The following is a 22,751-nucleotide window of genomic DNA, read 5'->3' as shown; positions in this document are numbered from 1 at the left end:
GTGTCTCTGCTGGCGGCGCACGGGTATTGTCATGGCGTCCACCAACGACGTCACGCGTGGCTTCGCCTTGCCTCGCTCAAGCCGGAGGCTTAACATAGTGGCCAATCTGCCTTTCTCGGGGGAAACCCTGTTCGGCCAGCAGGCGGACGCCGAAATGGCCCGCATGAAGACGGAGGCGGAGACCCTGACGGCTGTCGGGTTGGAGAAGCCCGAAAAGAAGAAGCGCCCGTTCCAGAGACGGTTCGGGTCTGCGGGCAGAGGGCGCGGGCAGGCCTCGGGACAGCAGCAACACCAGCAGCAGCAGTTCTGTAAACCCTTCCAGAAACGCCAGAAGGGTAGAGGGGGCCAGCAGTCCGCTACTGCTACCAAGGGCCCGGCCGGGTCTCTGCCCTGAGCAGCTCCTTCCCCTACAACCGTTACATACTCCAGTGGGGGGGGGAAGCATTCAATTTTTTTCCGGCAGAGTGGAGAAAAATTACTCAGGACAAGTGGGTGCTGAATATTGTTTGCAATGGATACAGTCTTCGGTTCATCAGGCCGCCTCCAGCGATTCAGCCGGTAAGCTCGCGGTATCAACTGCGAGAGCTCCAGGCGGAGGCAGACATCCTGTTACGGAAAAAGGCGGTGGAAGACGTACCTCTGTCTCAAAGGGGAAGAGGTCTGTACTCTCGGTTCTTCCTGGTTCGCAAGAAGGACAAGAACGAGTTCAGGCCCATTCTGGATTTGCGGCAAGCAAACAAATGGATTCGCAGAGAGAAGTTTCGCATGCTATCGTTGCATCAGATTTACCCTCAGCTGCAACGGGGAGACTGGCTCTGTGCCATAGACCTACAGGACGCGTACTTCCATCTGCCCATTGCACGGAAACACAGGAAGTTCCTGCGATTCCAAGTCGGGGCCAATCATTATCAATACACAGTACTGCCATTCGGGCTAAAGTCTGCGCCCAGGACCTTCTCGAAGTGCATGGCAGTGGTAGCGGCGCACCTGCGGAGGAACAAGGTGTTTGTCCACCCGTACCTGGACGACTGGTTGATCAAGGCCTCCTCTTTCTCGGAAGCGCAGGCGCACTTCCGGAGGACGTGCGCTCTCTTGAACAAGCTGGGGTTATACATCAACATGGCCAAATCTGTCCCGACTCCGGTCCAGTGCATACAGTACTTGGTGGCCTCCATCGATACACGGTCAGCAAGCGTGTCTCCTTCGGAGGAGAGACGGTTATCGCTCCTTCGGAAGGCTCAGGACCTCATGGCCGCTCCATCGGCGACAGTGAGGAAGGTGTCTTCGCTGCTGGGGTCGATGGCCTCCTGTATTTTCCTCACTCCTCACGCACGGCTGCATATGAGACCACTGCAGGAGTGCTTGGAGAATCAGTGGGATCAGAGGACAGGTTCTTGGGATGACAAGATACGGCTGTCTCTACATGCTCTGCAGTCTCTGAGATGGTGGTGTTCGGCGGAGAATCTCCTCAGGGGGGTTCCCTTCCACAAGGACATTCCCGAGACGAGTATCGTGACGGATGCGTCTCTCCAAGGCTGGGGAGCGCACTCCGGAGACTTACAGATACAAGGAAAGTGGTCCCTGTTGGAGTCTACGTACCACATCAATTTCCGGGAACTCAGAGCCGTTTACTTGGCATTGAAGGCCTTCCATCTGTCTTTCCAGACCAACTCGTTGCTGATACAGACGGACAATACAACCACAATGTATTACCTCAACAAGCAGGGGGGGTCGAGATCGCGTACTCTGTCGCAGGAGGCGCAGGCGATCTGGCGCTGGCTTCTGGCCCGAGGACTGATGATCACGGCCACGCATCTGTCGGGGGTGCAGAATGTTCAGGCGGACGCACTGAGCAGGCTGCTTCAGGAGAACCACGAATGGGTCATAAACGACGAGGTACTAGAAAAAGTCTTCGCAAGGTGGGGAACTCCAGACGTAGATCTGTTCGCCACCGCCGAAAACAGCAAATGCCGAGATTTCGCATCCAGGTACTACCAGAAGGGGACGCTGGGGAATGCGCTATGGATCGACTGGTCGAACAGCTTTCTGTACGCTTTTCCACCCATTCCCCTGATTCCGGCGGTGCTCATCAAACTGTCCAAATCCGGGCCGCGGATGATCCTGATTGCCCCGGAATGGCCCAGGCAGTGGTGGTTCCCGGACCTGCTTCACCGGTCTCTCCTTCAGCACATGCGGCTGCTGTGCAGGCCGGACCTTCTCACGAAGTGCATCCCAACCTCTCGTCTTTGAGTTTGGCGGCATGGCTCCTGAGAGAGTGCAATATGGCCATTTGAATCTACCAGAAGATAGTATGGGCATACTGAAGGAGGCTAAACGTCCTTCCACTAGGACTTCCTATGCTTACAAGTGGAAGAGATTCTGCATCTGGTGCAAATCCAAGAACTTTGACCCGACCACCTGTAAGGAAGATGTCATCCTTCCACATCTTTTACATTTGGCGCAGTCTGGCCTTAATTTCCACTCCATTAAGGTTCATCTCGCTGCTTTGACTGCTTACAGGAAATGCCCTTCACAGACTTCCTTCTTTCAGATCCCCGTGGTCAAGGATTTTTTGGAAGGTTTGAAGAAGGTGTTCCCTCCTGTCAGACTTCCCTCGCCTTCATGGGAATGGAATGTGGTGCTGTCCAGATTGATGAAGGAGCCTTTTGAACCTATTCACAAGGCTTCGTTGGAGCACCTGTCCTGGAAGGTGGCGTTCCTAGTGGCCATTACATCGGCCCGCAGGGTGAGTGAACTTCAGGCGTTGTTGCCGAGAACCTTATACTGTATTTCATGCTGCTAAGGTTGTTATGCGTACTCACCCTAAATTTCTTCCTAAGGTTATATCTGATTTTCATGTCAACCAGACCATAACTTTACCTAAGTTTTTTCAGAATCCTTCTTCTCCAGCGGAAAGGTCTCTGCATTCCCTGGACGTTAGGAGGGTGTTGAAGTTTTATCTTGATAAGACCAAAGATATTCGTAGGTCAGACCAATTGTTTATCAATTATGGATCAGTCAGGACTGGTCTTGCTACCTCCAAACAGTCCATCTCTCGGTGGATTGTATCCTGTATACAGTTGTGTTACCAAAAGGCTAATAAGACCTTAGGGGGTAAACCTAAGGCTCATTCCACCAGGGGCAAAGCTGCCACGACTGCTTTGCTGCGTAATGTTCCGATTGCAGAAATCTGCAAGGCGGCCACTTGGAAGTCGGTCCATACCTTTTGCTGCGCATTACTGTCTGGACACGGATGCCAGGGCAGATGCTCAGGTTGGGCAGGCTTCGCTGCGAAACTTGTTCGCACAGTAGTGGTATTATTTTGTAATCTTCTCCACCGCCGTTTTTGTGTGGGGGTGGGCTTGCCATTCTATTCACTAGATTGACTATACACAGAGATCCCCTACTACAGAAGGAGTAGTTTCTTTTCTGTAATTCCAGTTCTGTAGTAGGGGTATCTCTGTTATAGTCATAAGCGCCCGCCCTCCTCCCCGGTGGAGAGATGTATGTTAATATAAGGAATGCTACAGGTCTGGCGTGCTACGCCTTCAAAAAGAACTGAAAGTAAAAGGGACCTGCTGTGCATTCTGGGATACTGGAAAAGTTCTGGAAAGTTTTCTTAAAGGCACAGTATCCTGTTCTGAGCCACATAATGGCAGCCTATGGGGCTTGTCTGTCCATTCCTTCCTCTCTATCATTCCAGAGGCTTTTGGTGGAAGAGGCAGGTTTTTCTCTGTGGAAAAAGCTGGGCAGGCAGTGCTGATGGGGTTTGTTGGTGGAATTCTTTCTAGTTGAAGTACTGGACAGTGTAGCCTGTGGATATAGGCTGCATTATCTGTCTTTGAAATTCTCTCTTAAGTGTAGATGCAGGTCTGCATGGCTTGACAATTTAAGAGATTATTTTTATTGCTCCGGGGTCCACGCACATGGGCGGGACTATTCACTAGATTATGACTATAACAGAGATACCCCTACTACAGAACTGGAGTTACAGAAAATAAACTACTCCTTCCCACCCACCCACCGTGTCCTCTAACCCCAGAATCTCATTCTCCAGGGTCTCTAGCCTCGCCCTCAACTATTTCTTGTGTCCAGCCATTAATGAAAGGGCTTGGCCTTTGATAACTGCCCTGAAGGCCCCCCACAGGATCTGTTGGGAGTCCACCGAGTTTGTGTTCTCAGTTGAGTAGTACTCCACCCCTTTTAAAATTTCACTCTTAACGTGTGGAATCTTTAAACTCCACGGGTTTATCGTCCGGGCAATGCGTCTATTTTCATGTGGTAGTGTTATCTGAGTAAGGACCGGAAATGCCACGCGCTAGGCATCTAGCGTCAGTAAAATTAAAAATGTCTTCGGCGTGTGTGAGCAGATCTATTCTAGACTGACTACCGTGGGTACCAGAGTGAAATGCAAAATGGCGCACTAGGGGCTTAAGATGACGCCAGAAATCAATCTGGCCAAAAGCCGAAAGGAAATACCTCATTTGTGAGGTGTCGTCGGGGTCCAGACTCGGAGGGCGGCGGTCGGCACGGCCATCAACCGTCCGGTTAAAATCGCCCCCAATCACCAGGGTGCCCACGGGGAGATTAAGAAGTAGCTTGCCCAGCACCACCTAGCTTTTTGATCAACCCGTTATACCTCATAAGCAGGTGCTTGTCATAGGTGATGGGCGCAGTCTGATCTATAGTGCCCCACTATCCTCGTCGCTGTTGGCAGCAGCTATAGTTACCTCAAACTCTATAAAATTACTTTGTTGGGAAACTGCACCATTTCATTTTGAAGACGATCTGTACGAAATATTTGCAGTGTATGCATTTGTGCCCTCTGATTTGGAAAGTTTCTCTATAAATCTTGTGCAGATCATGGCAAGTGGCTGTTATGCTCAGTTAAATCCTGCTAGCCTGACCTGTACGTCATAGATTGGAATCTACTTCTTTAATACCTTACACAATAAAGTAATTTGAATTGGCATTAATTAATCTTGTAAAACGTCTTTCCATGATGGGTTTTGTAGTCTCTGGAATTGTCCTGTTTGTTACTGAAAAAATCAACATCTCAACCTTTTTTCATGGACTTGCTACAAATATTGGTTTCTTTAGGGACAGAGGATGTTCTTTGCTCCAAGTCATTAGATTTTGCACAAGCTGCAGTATGAAAAAACGATTAGAAAATAAGAGCGGATTTTCTTTGTACCATGATTGCAACAAAACCCCAGAAACCACATTTTCCTGTTTCCAGATATTCTGCTTTTAGCTTGTTAGGTCTTGCATTAGCCAAGATCTTTTGATTTTACTAAAATTATATCTAATATAATTATAGTGGATTTCAGCCAGCCCTCTTTGTCTATTGGTCTCTTACTCACATTTGTCTTCCTCCAACAACAGTATGTAGCATGGGCCAGTGGGTCAGCCTTTGCATGATGGTATTCTGTACTTTTGCAAGCTCCCTTTAGTGTAGTGGACAGCTATGGCATCAAGTGATTTTTGAGACTAAGAACATATTTCTGATTTTAGGCAATTGTTTTAATGCAGGCCCAGCAGCTACTCCAGCAGGAAGGTTTAGCAAAAACAAAGATGGAACAAAACAAGGACAAAAGACTGGCAGCCATCAATTGACCTATTGACTTTCCAATTCATGTTACTATATAGAAATGTGTGCAGCATTCCTGTATTCTGTATGCAAAAAGAAAGGTTACTACTTCCGGTTCTTGATTGGTATTCCTGCTTCAGCTTTAGAGAGGTACATTGCATTGGTGACCAAACAGGACTGGGCCCTCTAATTAGCAAGTTACACTAGGATTTCAGGATAATGCTCAGTATTCGATCTTTCTTGCAGGATAAACTGCTCTCATAATTTTAATTCCGAGTACATTTGGCATTTTAATAGTGAAAGCTAATGCTTTTTTTCATTTTCAATATTTCTTCTTTAGGTTTACATGCAGACCTCCTAAAAGATGAGGCTGAGAGCACGCAAGGCTTCTCAGCAATCCAATGAAAGTCCCACGGTTCGTACGGGGCGAACGAAGCGCCGACATTCAGAGGTGGACGAGAGCCTACCATTGGGGGAAGGAAAAGTGCAGAAGAATGAAACGGGCTTATTATCCTCAATCAAGAACTTTATTCGAGGGAGTGCACCGAAAGTGTGCACACCCAAGGGTTGTGAGGTATGTATGAAGCATTTACACATAGTGACAACTGGTAGTTAATAGCTTGAAGTTGCTAGTTAGTTTAGTAATTTATTAAGTGCAAATCATGCAATGAAGCAACCTTGATGCGATTAAGGACCCAGGGTGTTGTTTTGGGTTTGAACAGACAGTTGGAGACAGTTAACACCATTCAATCAATTGAAAAGTGAGTCGATCATCTGTTCTACTGTGAAACCAGATTAAGATGGTACAAGTGGTGGAAAAGGTATTAAGAGGAATTTCTCATTAGTGGGAAAAATTAGATGGGAGCATACTGGTAGGTATCTTTGTGAATGTGGTTTTGCTTGCATAGGAGATTAGCAAACAACCATCAAGAGACTGAACGCTTCTAATAATACTGTGTCTCGAAGACCTTGTTGATGTCAAGATTGAGGAATTGGTTTGTAGTAGTAATTACTCAAAGGACTTCATATGTAAAGTGCTTATGTATTTGGTTTGTCGACTTTTCTAAAGGCTCTGATTGATGGAAATATCCAGATATTTGTGAGAACCTTGGAATATTTTGTTCACACCAAATAGGCAATTTAAAGTGGTGCAAACATATATGTTGTATTATCTTACTGCGTAGTTGTCTCTTCTAAATGCACATATACAGTGATAATGGCTAAATCTCTTTTGTAGCGAGCACAAGATTGCACTTTGTCAAATCTAAGCAATAACATATATGAATTGAACGACACGCGTACCCTAAACACTTGAGCAGAAATGTTCTATTCATAATTGTTGCAAAGTCATCCTACGCTCTGAGCACCCCCATTTTGTTGCTTACTGGTACTGGTGGTAACTTACTCTGACTGTCCCTGGGCTCTGCCTAGGGCCAGTGCTATGCTGAAAAAACACTTGGAATACAGTGCAAACACTTACACTAGGGTACACTATGGGTTAGGGTACCCCTATGATTGACATGACCTCCCCAATAAGATCCTAGCACATAAAGGGGCAGGAGGGTCAAAACTACCTTTAAGTCCCTAGAATATAATAGGGCATGGCAGTTTAGAAGCCAGCAACCCTTTCCGCACTTGCATGTGTGCACTGCTGAGGCTCAAGGTCAGTTTAAAAGTAGTCCTGTGTTACAGGCCTGCTTTTAAAATTCAAATGGTACCCAAACTCGACTTTGGGGTTTAAAGCACTTAAAAACTAATAACCACAATATTGGGCCATGTTGGGTACCCCCAGGGTCTCCCATAGGTGTCCTAGTTGTGGGAGTTCAGGTACTTACTTATAAAATAGGTTTATATGCCTTGGGGTTAGGGAAATTGCACATTTCATTTCCCACATTGTCACGTGGCCCGTAGCGACATTTTCGTTTTCACTAAGTTAGCATGAGCACGTTGCAGCTTGCCTGCTGCTTTGCACACGTTACTACACATCTTTATTTTTGCAATAATTTCAATGACTTCTTTCACATGAGAACTCATTGTTGTATTCACTCTCTGTATGTTCCTGGGATTTTGACTGAACAGGGCTCCTGTAGATATAGGCAGGCTCCTTATAAAAGAGGTTGTATAAGCCCTGGTGTTGGAGAAATTGCCCAGTTCATTTTCCCCATTGCAGAACTCCCAGCCACATAGATTAACATGGCAAGAGGTTATTAATTAATTAATTGCTAGGTGCTTAAGAATGTGATCTGCATACACTGTCATGATGTAATCACCAGCAGGTCAGTTGGAGCCTGCCTTTCATCCCTGTAAGACCTTCTCATGTGGATGGGATCTTTTCTTTGGAATAAATCTTCTTACTTATTTTAAACCTTCCTGACTAATCATCATCATTACATTTGGCGACAGAGGATGGCTACACCCTAATGGATTGACTTCAAAACAATGAAAAGATCTCCACACTACTTCAATTCATAAGCTACATAAACAAGAACTGCTTTTCAGTTATCTACATCGCAGGTACTGTGTAAGATATTTTTTTTTCTTCTTCTCGCTTCACCTGGGAATGTGGTGTAGTCCAACAAATAACTTTACAACTTTATGCTCTGCTGATCTCGTTTACTAATTTGGATGCTCCTATATTCTGGCAGTTTTGCCTTATATTTGACCTTCATACACAGGACAAACGAGTGAAGGATTGCGCTACTGCCATCTATTTCCAGACTATATCTGATTGGGAAATCCGTGCCGTGCTCGCACTCATCTAGCCTACACACTGCTCACGCTACAGGGAGATACTATTCGCTTTGGACCCTTGTTTGCAGAGCGGTGACTCTTCCCCATGCTGTTCAAACAACTAGGTATTACTCTCCTAGTACTCATGCTTACAGTTTGCTAGCTTAGCCAGTGAGTACAACGTTTCAAGCGGAGAGGTGTCATTTGATTTGAATGGTGCGCACCCACCTGACGATTGCGCACCTGTTGAAGTTCGATCATAAACACAATCACCTGACGATCGTGTTTACGATCGAAGTTTAACAGGATTCTTTTCATACCTCGCGAAACCAGCTTCAGCATCCCACCTCACTTCCTAGAATCATACGTCAGCGTTTGGACGTGCCGACGCGTCACGCTTGTGACTAACTTCCTCAAAATGGCAGCCTTCATCAACGTTGCTTAGCAACGAGTCAGCACGGAGCATTCATTCCGATTTCAACGTGCTACCCGTACATGGACTCTCCTCCATTACACAATTAATTTCGTGGTTCTACAACAATTACAAACATTTGAAAAGCGACATCCTGGCAAACGAGACAGCGCATCCTGCATCAAACAACAAGGATTCAGACGAGAAATTTTGTGTATCCCTTCAGTGATACACATACTTTGAAAGACAACGGTAAATCCAAGGTGTGTTACAACAGTGACACACACACACTTTCTTCAAATATTAATTGTACAACAGTGACACACACACTATTGTGTGTCACAACTTACACAAACAACAACTTTCTTTGCCCGCTTTCATTTTGAATGTTAAAACTTATATAATTTAGAAAGTTGTGCTTAATGTTTCACAATTTTTTTTATTTAAAAGAAAAAAGATGATTACTTTAGTCAATTATTGATTGAATTAGGAAAATGTACAGAATCTGTCAAAAAAAAAAATGCAAAATGTCACAGCACCTCCGTTCTGTCATCACCGGGAGATCCCCCTATAAAATGGCAAAAATGGCAAAGTCTTCGAGAGGTATGCAAGAGTGTGCGGTTCTTCTTTAAGTGCATAGAGAAAAACTGCTTTACTTGTTTAGGATCAGAAGGTCAGGAAGTTTTTGATCACTTTCCTGAAATTGATGATCGTGATCTCAATGAATACGAAATTTGCAATGACAAACATTACCTAACCCAAGGTTAGTACCATTCTAGAGAGGTACCATTTTGGAAGGAGGACTCAATTGGAGGATGAGCGTATTGAGAACTATGTTACAGCGCTTAGGAAGTTGGCATCATCGTGTAAATTTGCTCCAAGTCTTGATGAAAGAATAAGAGATCAGTTCATGCTTGGCTGCCGCATTGAACACGTAAGAGAAGAGCTGTGGCAAAATGATGAGCCAACTTTGGAACTTGTAATTGCAAAAAGGATAGAACACTCTCTGAAATGTGTTGATGTTATAAAGAAAAATGGCGAAACCAAAGCGAAACTCCATTCAAGCTGTTAAAGCTATTCCTAAAGGTACCACAAATCATAAAGAAACTGTAAAAAATGAAACTTCAAAGGAAACACACAAGAAATGTGACTTTTCAAATGTAAAATGCTTCCGTTGTGGGAAAATGGGACACTTTGCAAATGACAGTGTCCAGAATGGAAGGCGATATGCAGTAAATGCAAAAAGAAAGGCCACTTCTGTCATGTGCAAAGGGAAGACCTATAGAGGGAAAATAAGTGAAGTTTATTATGATGTTGATGACTAATATGAATGTCAAGATGAGGTAGACTGTGGTCAAATACAAGTAAAAGCCATACAAAATGCTGAAGGGAAAAGTTGCCCAATTGACGAAATCCTAGTGGAAGGGAAACCTACTAAGGTTCTGTTTGACTCAGGTGCAAAGATCACCATCATCTCGAAACACTTCTTCACCAAGGAAATCGTTGGGAAAGTAAAGGTTTTTTGCCCTGACATAAAACCCTTTGCATATGGCGGGGAACCCATTAAACTGTTTGGCTACTTCTGGGGTTTGATTGACTACAAAAACAGGCTAACAAGCGCGAAAATATACATATCACAAAAAGGGGATAGCATATTGAGCTGGTTCCACCAGAGTGTTATGTTGGACCCAAACTCTTCGCCCCTATTATATTGAAGAAGAGTTCTGATTTAAATTCTATTTGTTAGTCATGACACCACAAACAAAGAATTTTCAGACCTCTTAAAAATTAAATTTCCAAATGTTTTTTCAGATAAGTTAGGTTGCCTCAAAGGGTACCTCCATCACATTTGTAGGATTGATAATGCAAGACCTGTATGCTGCAAAGTTAGGAGTGTGCATGTTACAGTTGGGGAAATGGTCAAACTCTAATTGGAACGTCTCAAATCTGAAGGGGTAATTGAGGATGTGGAAGCTACTCAATGGGTTGCTCCGGTAGTCGCCGCCAAGAATGGGCATGGGTCCCTTCGTTTGTGTGTGGACCTTTGCGAATTAAACAAAAGCGTTGTCATAGACCGTTATCCGCTGCCTAAGATAAATGATATGTTAATGTTGTTAAAATGTGCTAAGGTATTCAGTACCATTGATCTCAGGTCGGCCTACCACCAAATTAGATTGGATGATGTCTCTAAAGATTTAACAGCATTTGTCACTCCCGTTGGTACGTTTCGTTTTGCAAGACTCCCTTTTGGTCTCGTATCGGCGGCCTCAGTTTTTCAAAGAGCGCTACAAAAGGTTTTGCATGGTCTTACAGGTGTTAAGGTCTATCAAGATGATATTTTAATCTTTGGAAGTGATACTAAGGAGCATGATAGACTTTTCATGGTATTGAACAGGTTACAAGAGTTCAATCTGACAGTGAAGATTGTAAAGTGTAAATTCAGGAGGAACTCCATTGAATACTTAGGGCACACTATCTCCGAAGTGGGTGTTTTACCAAAGGAAAGTTTGATTACTGCCATTCAGAATCTAGCCTCCCCGACGAATAAGGAAGAACTGATGAGCTTCCTGGGTATGGCCGAATATTATAGCAAATTTATTAGTGGGTTTTCGTCATTATGTGTTCATATGAGAGCTTTGCTCCGCAAAGGCTGTGAATTCATTTGGGATAGTAGCTGTGAACAAGAATTTTATACCATCAAAGAGAAGCTGAAAACAGCTCCCAGACTGTGCAGTTTTGACCCTAAGAAAAAATCAATTTTAGTCACTGACGCGAGTTTGAAGGGGCTGGGAGCTGTTCTATTACAAAAGGATAATTCTCAGGAACAGGTCCTCTCTTGGAGCTTGAGAGGCGCTGAGTTGCGCTACTCCGTGATAGAGAGAGAAGCACTCGCCGTTTATTGGTCAATAAAGAAGTTAAAAAACTTCTTATGGGGTGGTGTGTTTGAAGTCAGGTCTGACCATAAACCTTTGTGCGAGATCTTTAAGAGTAAGGGTATTGACGCGGTTTCAAGTAGAATTACCAAATGGGTTGTTGGTCTACAAGACTATAACTTTGGTGTAAAATATTTACCTGGGGTGGAAAACAAGGTGGCTGTTGCATTGTCTAGACTTGTTGTTAAGAGTGAGCCTAATCCCGATGACATTTAACAGGATGAAGATATGGTTTGCGCCATTGAGGAAGCTATAGTTGATAAAGATAGATGGGAGAAAGCTTTGCAACAAGATCTAGAATTGGTAAAAGTCTCAGAGGCTGTCAACAAGGGTTGGGAGACAAAACGGTCTGCTCTTTAGGGGTTTGAGACTTATTCCTTCCAACTCAGTTAGACTAGAGCTTATATCTCTGGCACATATGACACATCCGGGCATTTCTAAGACTAAAGAGAGACTTAGATTAAATTATTGGTGGCCAGGGATGGATTTACAGGTTGAACGGAAAATAAGAGATTGTGTAGAATGTGCTCTCAGTGAAAGGGTAGCCAAACCCAATACTCAACCCATGATCATAAGAGAAAGACCAGATGCTCCTTGGAAAGAGGTGGGATTAGACATTCTTGGCCCGATACAGTCTTCTGGAACTGAATGGTAAATGTTTGTGTTAATTGACTTTTTCTCCAGATGGGCAGGAGGAATTTCTAGAGGGATTGAAACCAAGCACGTAAACAATTTTTTAGAATTTTTTTTTGCTAGAGAGGGGATACCTTACTGACAACGGCGTACAATTTGTATCTAGAGAAATGGAATCATTCTTGTCAGCTCATGGTGTCAAGCACAAAAAATCTTCTTTATGTCATCCAGAAACAAATGGAGTGGTTGAGCGATTTAACCGTGTACTAAAAGAAACCATCAACATGGCACCTTCAAATGGTCTAGATTGGTGTACGCAAATTTGGAAAAAGGTTGAGGCTTACAGGCTGTCGCCTCACTCTGTAACAAATAGGACCCCCTTTGAATTATTTAGGTCTAAATGCCCCAACACCTTAATTGCACCTCCCTGGGTGCATAATATGCAGCCTGAATTACTTACTGAAAATGAAAAATCGAATTGGAAACTGAATGAGTCTAAAAGAGTAGAATCTAGAGAAAAAATTCATGACTTGAGAAAGTCTAAGGAAGACAACAGTGAAAATTGGGGATTGGGTTCTCATAAAAAATCCGTCCAAAAGGAAATCTAATTCACGATTTTTGAAACCCATTCAAGTAATCAAAATATTTAACAATGCCATAAAGACTGCTGATCACCGCATTTGGAATTTAAACAGGGTGGTGGTGGTGGTTAGGAAGGACTTTGTGGATGGTCAAAATGATGGCCATCGTGATTCTAATTCTCATGATTTAACTTCCATCCCAGATGTCATTCGCAGGTCCTCGAGAGTTTCCTCTCCACCTAAATTTTTAAGAGACTTTGTTAAATAGATCTTATGTCAATTTTATGTGTTTCATTTTTGAGGTATAACTTACTCTTTCTTTATAAAGAATGGGGATGTATGGCATCCTCAGATGCTGCTCCTGTTGCTAGGTGCTTAAGAATGTTATCATCTGCATGCACTGTTATGATGTAATCACCAGCAGGTCAGTTGGAGCCTGCCTTTCATCCCTGTAAGACCTTCTCATGTGGATAGGATCTTTTCTTTGGAATAAATCTTCTTACTTATTTTAAACCTTCCTGACTAATCATCATCATTACAAACTCCCGCCAGGAAACACTCAAAAATATAATTCAAGAACTTAGCAGAATGGTATAGATAAATCAAACAATATATTGTTGAATTTATACTAAAATGTACAGACTAGACGTTATAAGGCTTTCTTGTCTGTAAGCCAATATTTAGTCTTCCAGTGTTCTCCCCTGATTGGTCAGTTAAGTGGATTAGTCAGGCTGCTTTGATTAATTGATAAGTAGTCCCTAGGGTGAAAGAGCCATTCTGGGAGGAGAGGTTTCTGCCAACCGGCAGTTGGTCGAAACTCGAGTCTGCAAACCCTCACCGAATCCTGCCAGGTGAAGAGCATCGTGGAACCCTGGGAGAAAAAGCTCCATAAAAGTTTCCATGTCCGAACGTAGAAAAAGTGACTTAGACCAACTGCGAGAGTCAAGCTGCCCACCTTCAACTGCAAGCCAGCCGGGATCTCTGGTTCGTCCTGCTGGAAAGCTCCGGGGGTCTGAATTCCTTCCATAGGTTTGACCGGGAGCTCGTCCTAACACAAGCCGGTGAACCCTCACCGAATCCGGACTGGTGAAGAGCATTTGAGGGACCCTTGGAGAAAAAGCTCCAGAAAAATTTTGAAGTCAGAAGGTAAAAACTTTGACCAAGACCTACAACAAGGGTTAGCCACTCAGGGCTCCATTGCAGTTGGCCTGAAGCCTGGACTTTGTCCCAGTCTAGTGAACCAGGTGTCCCAATAGGAACTATAGGTTTCTATGTGCTAAATAGTTCTAAATCTTTAAAATTTATTATTTCCAGTTCCCTACATTGGCTTATTTTAGTTTTGGTGTCATTTTAAAGATAAAAAGAATTCCTATTTTGTAGGTGTCGCCTGAGCGCTAGCGCATGCGCTAGCTCAGGGGTGACCTTTAGTTAGCGGGTTTTCAAAGTGATTCCAGAGTGGCCTAAAGCCTGCGTGCATGTGAGTGTGAACGTGCACAGGCCTCTCCTTTCTCGCGCACCACTTGCGTGTTTTTTCTTTTGCGCGTGTGCGCGCACACGACTCCCGGGCTTGATTGCTTTCACTTTCCTTTTCCCGGGCGGCCAATGTTTGTTTCTTTTTCATTCTACACTATGAGGGTGCATTTGTTTTCTAGCTCCTTTGTGTGCTGCTTTCTTCTCTCAAACACCCGCGCTGTGTTCTCTTTCACTTGTTAAGGTTTACGTGCAGGAGAGGATCAAATAAGCTTCCATAAACCAACCACCAGACCTTTCAACTGTCATACGCATATGTTAAGTGATATAGAACGGCTATCATTTTAATAGAAACCAACTTATGCTGCAGTTTCAAATGGGAAAGTACTTTTTATTTTTCAACATGTTTCACTTTCTTGCACAAAATATTTGTAGAGAGGGCATATATCAGTTCACTGACTTTGAGAACAGGCCTGGGTGAAATTTCAATTGCACCGGGGTCATTTTGTGAATTTCATGTTACGCAAAAGAATGGAACGTAAGCGGCTGTCATTCGTGGTATTGTGATTTTGGTGCTATTGTGGCGTAATTTCACATAATTTCCCAACATTGTTTGCGTAATTGTACAAGTTACGTGATCATCATACATCCTTGAGACTCCAGCACACTGAGCTGTATTCACTACATTCCACAGGCATGGTTTTACAATACAGTAAACAACGTGAAAACAGTTTGCCATTCCCCATCATATAACCCCTTCCTGTAAGTGCCCTCTGCTTCTGAAAACTAAGCATTACCTTTTGTAAAAAAAAGAGGGCATGACACTACGTAAAAGAATGAATGGCACATCTATTGATCATTGGCTCAGATGTAATGCACACAGGAACTGACTCAGTGCGTACGAGTTAAACAAACAAATAACAAACAACCCGTGAATTCAGAAACCATCGCCAGCCTTTGTCTCAATTGTAAAATGCAATTTGTAGAGAAATCATTTATAGATAGATTAAAGCTTGTGTCTCAGATTGTTTACCATTGACATGGTCTTTCAACACAGCACAGGAATAAACTCGCAATACCATACAGTCCTGCTCACAGCATGATTCCATTGTAAACTGCCTACCTGAGAACTTGCCACAAAACACCATCCCTGAGCCAACCACAATACATTGGATTGCAATAGTTACCTCAATCACCTTTCTTTCAAGGTATCTTGTCCAGAAACCTAAACTCAATCGCCAAAAACTATTCACCAATAATCCACTACTAATTCTACCATCATAGACACTGCAAACTTGGTTGTTCCAATGTGCAGTGCACGAAGCGTTAATAAATGACTTACTTAATGAAAGAATAACAATTAAGAGCTGAATTAGGTTTGGAGGAACGAGTAATATATCTCAAAACATCTCTACCTGCGATTAGCTTTGCCTAGGTTTGGACTTTTTTAGTTAACTGAGATAGTTGGCTTTGACTATCGGCCTGGGAAATTCTGCCATCATCAGCCATGTATACTTTTTATTCTTTTTGATACAAATTTAGTAAAGAATTAGGCTGTAAATATTTTATAAATCTTTATTCTGCTGTAAAATCCAAATTTACTTTTGCTCGTATTACTGTGCAATACATATATTGGGTATGATATTCCTTCAAGAACTTGTCCTCTTTAAAAATGCTACCCTATAGCCATTTTCTTTCATAACTTGATACTGGGTATGACATCATACCTCAATGCGCAATATGCCACACATTAGAAAAATTGCTCAAATAAGAATCTGCACCCTTGGTTTCTTTTTCTGCCTGCAACTCCAAAACAAGCATTGGCATAGCCAATAGGTCTCGCTTTTGGGACCTTATAAGTGTTTAGACATGCAACAGTTGGTGTTGTTGCACTAAGGATATTGTGCTGCATACCTAAATACTTACAAGGTCCCAAAAGCGAGACCTATTGGCTATGCCAATGCTTGTTTAAATTGGTGTGGGATTTTTATTGTGTTGTCTTAATTTACTGAATTGTTTTTTCTAAATGCTTAACATACCGGTGTTTTGAAGTTAAGCCTGCCTGCTCTCTGCCAAGCTATAAAAGGTTGAGCATGGGAATAATTTTCTGAAACCCACATTGTGTTAGTGGCCTTAATTCTAGAAGTAGATGCATATTTACCACTACCAATAATCACCTTTCCAACAATAATATAAGCATTTGCTGCTATGTTATCTAGACAAACAGTATGTTTAGTAACACATTACTACCTAACATAGTTGTGCATATTAATGTGATCGATTTTAAATGGCTAGAGAAGGTATTGAAAAAAGAATCCTCGTCATGCATGTAAAATGATCCAAGGAGCCTGGGTTCTGGATTAGTATCACTTTAGACTTTTCTCTTAAAGGCTGGGTAAGAGCTTTAAATATTTGAAAACTTCCTCCCCAAAATCCCAGGTTGTGTATATGGTCTTTGTGGATTTGGAAAGTTCATATGCTAACTTACAGTATGGAGTCCTATGGGTAAAACATGTTTTGATACTTTCTTTACTGTTAAGTGAATTATCTTGGAAATAAAAATTGAAACCAAACAAATGAACTTTTTTTAGTTTAAAGGAAATGTATCGCTATATATGTATATATAATGCAGAAAGCAAAGGAAATCGTAGCTGATGTAAATCATGTAACAAAATAAAAGAAAAGTTTCTTACCATTCAATACATTAATGCACTTAAGCAAAAAGAAAATCACTACATACATATATTCTATGGACTAGCAACAATTGACCTGCTATGAGTTTTGTGAGGAAAGTCTGAAGAATTTATGTATGTTTTTATGAAGGTTGAGGAATGAATGAGCATGGATGTGAGTGAACATGTTGTAGTGGTATTAGATCATTTATTTGTTGAGACCTGTAGACAATTATTGAATATAAAATGTAGCTGTTTTTTTTAACAGTTTTTTTTCTATGTACTTATGGAGTTAAAGTACTAAATACAATGTTAGTGGACTTTTCTGAGCAAAAAAGGTTTCGACTTAAGTGCATGAATGTATTGAATGGTAAGATGTTTTTTTTTTTTCTTCCTTTATTCGTATTTTCCCGGCCCGTTATCGCATAGTTGCAAGGGGTCCCTTTCCAATAATTGTAGATCATAGGCATACTATAATTGGCTACGCTACATGTGGGTTGCCTTGAGGCATTGAGTCACCCGAAAGTGGAAGGGTCCTGGAAAGATGGCTTGACTGGAGGGCGACCAGAGGACCACTACTCTGGCAATATTGAGTAAGGAGGTTAGAAGTCTCGCCAACATTCTCCATACTCCGTGTCTTATTTTTACGATCTTCCTGGACGGAAGGCTGAGTGTGGCCCCCCACGGAATCGATGACCATTCCTAAGAATGAAATTGTCTGGGGGGGCTCCGGGCTGGATTTTGTTTGGTTGATAAAGCCCAGTGACTGGAGAAGTTCCACCGCATAGCATAGCTGGCGGGAGAGGGACTGCGGGGGATCGTGCCATGAATAACCTATCGTCCAAATACATGATCATCCGCATCTCCCGCACCCTCAAGTGTTCCATCACCGGGTGAAGCACCAAGGTGCGGATAAGAGGCTGAAGGGCAGCAAGGTGAACTCAAGTTTGGTGCCGCCACTGGAACTGAAGAAACAGTTGATGTGGTGGAAAAATCGGGACCGTCAAGTACGCGTACTTGAGGTCCAGAGGGGCATACAATCTCCGGGTTGGAGGAGGAGGAGATTACAAAGGAGGAGAATCCCCACTATTTTGAAGTGGTAGTAAACCACCCATTCGTTGAACTCCATGAGATTAAAAACCGGCCGTTGGCCTCCATCTTGCTTCTGAACTAAGAAAAGATTGCTTAAAAATCCCCTGGGATTTGGTGGGGGAGAGGGGGGGGGGGGGGGGGTTGAGCAGCAGATCGCTCCCTTGTCCAAAAGCTCTCGGACCTCCTGGTTGATCAGGACGGCCTTTTGACCAGCGAAATGGAGAGGGCGGGGACCCCTGAAAACCCTGCACCGTCTGTAGTACCCGAGCATCTGAGGTGACAGGCCGCCATGTGTCTAAGAATTGAGCTAAGCGACCCCCCCCCCCCACAGAGAATAACAGAACAATCAAGGCACTCACCATGGGAGTTGGTGGCTCCTCCGCTGCGGGGGCCATTGCGTGGTCCTCTATGCCGGGAAAGACCTCTGGTAGGGTAGAATCTACCAAAGCGTGCGGGGTCCTGCCATTGTCCCTTGGGAAGGTAGGCTTCTACTGGAGGCTGTCTGGGGGGAGCGGCCAGCCAAGCGCCCCCTGCCACGGCCAACCCCAGCGAAAACACTTGCAGTGAAAATGCGTTTCACTGTAGACTGAGCTTTGTCCTACGAATTAAACGTAGACACAAACTTACTTAGTTCTTTGACGTACGGGTCGCCAAAGATACCCTCCTGCGCCACTTGTCCCCCCTCTGATGTAGCTAATTCGCCCAGTTTATGGCCAAACTTGATGAGTACAGACCAGCACACCTCCCTAGAGATGGCGCAGTTGGCGTGTCCTAGAAATATGATCCCCCTTTGAGCCCAGCTGGAAACTACATCAGGGGGAATGAGTGCCCCAGGCGCTTTGGGGTCCTCCGCCATGTCAAATTATTACTTGGGGGCCATTAACATTTAATAACTTATCTTGGCATGATCGCCATGAATGATCAATTCCCTTCTTAGGGTCTGTGATGTATTAAGACAAAAAGGTTGCCATACGGGCTTCAATTTCGGGAGTGGCCGCCACCGTGCCCTCCAATGAGGGTCTGAGTCGGGAGCGCACCTCCTGGGCAAGGGGCTTGCATATTCTACTTGCCACATATTTAGCCACCTTGTCTCATGGCACCCATTCTGAGGACCAGGGATGTAACAGTTCTTTAGGGTCTAGAAGACCGGATTGTGAAGTTTGGGGGCCCGGACGTGAGGAGAGAGCGGCAGGAAAGAAAGGAGCTGGGCGCCAGGGTCGTTCGTGGTCCGACTCGCCCTCAGATCCTGTCGGAGTCATCGAGGGGGGACATATCTGGGACTTGGTCATCCACGGGTATGAGGGATGTCAGGGTTTCGACTGGCGGGGTAGAGGGGGTTGGCTCCTAGGAACGCCCACTTCAGTCTATCCAAGGTATCCAGATTCACCCCGTCAGGATGGGGAACGTCTGCGTGGTTTCTCGGGGGTAGGTGGGGGGGGGGCTGTGGCATCCTCTGAGGGTTTGGGGGCCGAAGGCCCAGGGGCATCTTCCGGCGAGGGGTTGAAGGCTGCGTTGTTCCAGGTCCATTAATCTCTTCTCCAGAGGTGCCACGTCGTCCGAGACTACCCCGACGATGGAGGCGTCTACAGCATCACAGAACTCTTCTGTGACAGGAAAATATTGGACCTCCTCGTCGTCGTCCTAATATTCCCCATAGTCATCCATACTAGCAATTGTACTAGGCCAAAGCTGGCTAAAAAGGGGGTGAAACCAGAGGAGCAAACAGTGGCCACCCACCAGGTAGGAGGGAGTAAGTCAAACACAAGGAGATGATGGACGGAGTGCTGAAACTTTTCAAACACTTGCCCCCAGTCACAGATCTGGGTTGAATCCATCATCATTCTTTAGCTCACTTTTCCACCCTAGTTCAGACACATCTATATGCAAATCACTCTTGACCCTGTGCCTCATGGGAACAGTCCAGCCCGAACTGCCAAGCTGTGTCTTCCCTGGACCACAAACAAGTATCCTGGGACCAGTATCGGGCTAACAGCCCTCATCAGCCAGGCTAGCTTGAATCCAGTGGCAAAGTGAGCAAGAGACCCACGTCTGGGCATACCCTGCCAACTTAGGGTGAACAAAGCAAACACAAGGAGATGATGGGCGCTTTTAAGAGGGAGTAAGTACCTGGGGAAACCCAGTAATCCGAAGCACTTGCAAGGATCCCTGAAAGAGTAAAGCACCCCTCAGTAGGAAATCAGTAATTGAAAATATGAGCTCAGACGTGTGGGCTCCCTCACCAGGAGAGAGGCATGTAAATCAGGCAGACTACGCTCTGCAGATCACTGGGCTAGACGTCTCACGTCTTTATAAAACAAACATTGGCATAGCCAATAGGTCTCGCATTTGGGACCTTTTATAAGTGTTAAGCCACGTAACACTTGATGTTGTATGCATGAAGGATGCTGTGCTGGATAGCTAAACACTTATAAGTATTTAGGTATGCATCAGGTCCCAAAGGCGAACTATTGGCTATCCCAATGCTTGTTTTGCTTATTGAGGGGGGTGAGGCAGCACAGACAATTGGAAGGCGATGGGTGGTAGGGAAGAAGTAGGAGGGTCAACAGAAGGATGGGGGTGGAAGGGAAGAAGTAACACTTACCAGGGGGTGGTGTAAGGGTAAGAAGTGTCACTGACGAGCAGGGGCTGGAGGGGCGGAAGAAATCAAGACAATTGGGGAGTGGGAGGGGAAGAAGCGACATTGACCAGGTGGGGGGGTGGGGCGGGTTGGCGGGGGAAGAAAAAATCAAGACCATTCGGGGAGAAAAGCAGACTGTTACTGTCCAAGGAAGGACAGACGGGCTAGCGGAGGGGGAGACAGAGGGCAGAGAGAAACAGGAGGGCAGTGAGTGAAGGCGGGGTGATGTCTGTCAGAGGGAGCCTGGCAGATGAGCTGGGAGAGAGGGTGAGAGGGTCGGCAGGATGAGGGTGGGGAGAGAGGGACGGCAGGATGGGAGAGAGAGAGGGTGAGAGGGACGGCAGGATGGGAGAGAGAGGGTGTGAGGGACGGCAGGATGGGAGAGAGGGTGTGAGGGACGGCAGGATGGGTGAGAGAGGTTAGGATGGGAGAGAGAGGGTGAGAGAGATGATAGGATGGGAGTGAGAGGGTGAGAGAGATGATAGGATGGGGGAGAGAGGGTGAGAGAGATGATAGGATGGGAGTGAGAGGGTGAGAGATGATAGGATGGGAGAGAGAGGGTGAGAGATGATAGGATGGGAGAGAGAGGGTGAGACAGATGATGGGTTTGGGAGAGAGAGGGTGAGAGAGATGGCAGGGTGGGGGAGAGAGGGTGAGAGATGGCAGGGTGGGAGAGAGGGTGAGAGATGGCAGGGTGGGAGAGAGGGTGAGAGATGGCAGGATGGGAGAGGGTGGGTGAGAGATGGCAGGATGGGAGAGAGAGGGTGAGAGATGGCAGGGTGGGAGAGAGAGGATGAGAGATGACAGGATGGGAGAGAGGATGAGAGAGATGGCAGGATGGGAGATGGGGTGAGGAAGACGGCAGGATGGGAGAGGGTGTCAGACAGCGAGGGAGTGGGAGGAGCCGCCGGCGGACAGGAGCAGGAGAAGCAGTGACGCTGTGACAGACAGACCGAGAGAAGGAGGGAGAGAGTGATGGGAGGGAGGATTGGTGGCGATTACGGACACTTCAGGAGAGAGGGTGCGTGAGGAGAGCAGAGAGTGACAATGTCAACAAAGGACGGGAGGGCATGAAGAAATGAGAAGCTTGCAGAGGTGACAGGGAGAGAAGAATAGAGACACAGCCATTGGGGAAGGGACAGAGACAGAGGGTACTGGGAGAGAAAGGAGACATTGGTAGGGAGAGAGAGCCGTGACGTAAACACAGTTCATTAGACATGAAGGGAAAAGGGTGTGAGGTTGGAGGGGGTACCAGGTGCGGCCACTGCTTGGGAGGGAGGGTGCGAGATGAGGTAGAAACAGAACTCCACAGCCAGAGGCAGAAGATAGGGCCCGGGTAGAGGCGAGAAACAATGGGAAATTGGATACAGGCAACATCCATAATAGGACGCGCTCGTGAGTGCCAACCCATCCTGAATAACAGACAGCAAGGCCCAGCTGCAGCCACTCTGGCCGCGCGCCAGCGCCAGGAGAGTGGCCTGTCTCAGCAGCCTGCAGGAAGAGTGATTCACCGCGGCTGGAACGGGGCATTTGTGCGGCGGCACCGGGCAGAGGGCCCTGCTTGTTTTTGAACAGACGTATTGCATTGAAAAAATCAAGTTTACGAGGGCTTGAACCAGAACTCAAGCGACCGCTACTCTATTTTAGGAAGATTCTCACGCTGTCAAATAGACGCAGGCAGCACAAGGCACGTCTGTGATCGCTGAGCTGGTTTGCGAGATGTTTGTCGCAAGCAAATTTAGCACCTTGATTACTCTGAGGTAAGCATTACTGAGAACATCAAAGCAGCCGTGAAAGTGATCGTGATCCAGCGCGGCGAGCGATGCATCAGGAATGCCAAATGGCGCCTAAGCACGTGCCCGCGCGCATGCACTGTAGCTCTAGGCTGACCATGGTAGCATTTTTTTAAGCCCTTACAAAAAGTCTCACCAGACCAGCGCATGCGCTGGGTCAGGCGAGACTTCAAAAGGAAGCACAAGAAAATCCATCCAAGAAGTTCA

At 45.3% G+C, this 22,751-nt stretch overlaps 1 protein-coding gene across 3 annotated transcripts in view; it reads left to right on the top strand.

Annotated features, from left to right (window-relative positions):
• CTDSPL2 (CTD small phosphatase like 2) overlaps window positions 1–22,751 on the top strand; it is a 471,093-nt gene that overhangs the window by 114,229 nt on the left and 334,113 nt on the right. For all 3 annotated transcript variants that reach the window (XR_014978858.1, XM_085644683.1, XM_085644684.1), the window contains exon 2: window positions 5,931–6,164. Coding sequence is in view for 2 of the 3 variants with exons in the window: in XM_085644683.1 (XP_085500809.1) it covers window positions 5,955–6,164 (210 nt within the window). In the remaining variant the exon portion in view is untranslated. The remainder of the gene's footprint in view (window positions 1–5,930; window positions 6,165–22,751) is intronic.

The sequence above is a fragment of the Triturus cristatus genome, chromosome 3_1 (genome assembly GCF_964204655.1).
Source record: "Triturus cristatus chromosome 3_1, aTriCri1.1, whole genome shotgun sequence".
Lineage (NCBI taxonomy): Eukaryota > Metazoa > Chordata > Amphibia > Caudata > Salamandridae > Triturus > Triturus cristatus.
Note: the sequence above shows the minus strand (reverse complement) of the source record. Positions and strands in the feature narration are given on the sequence as shown.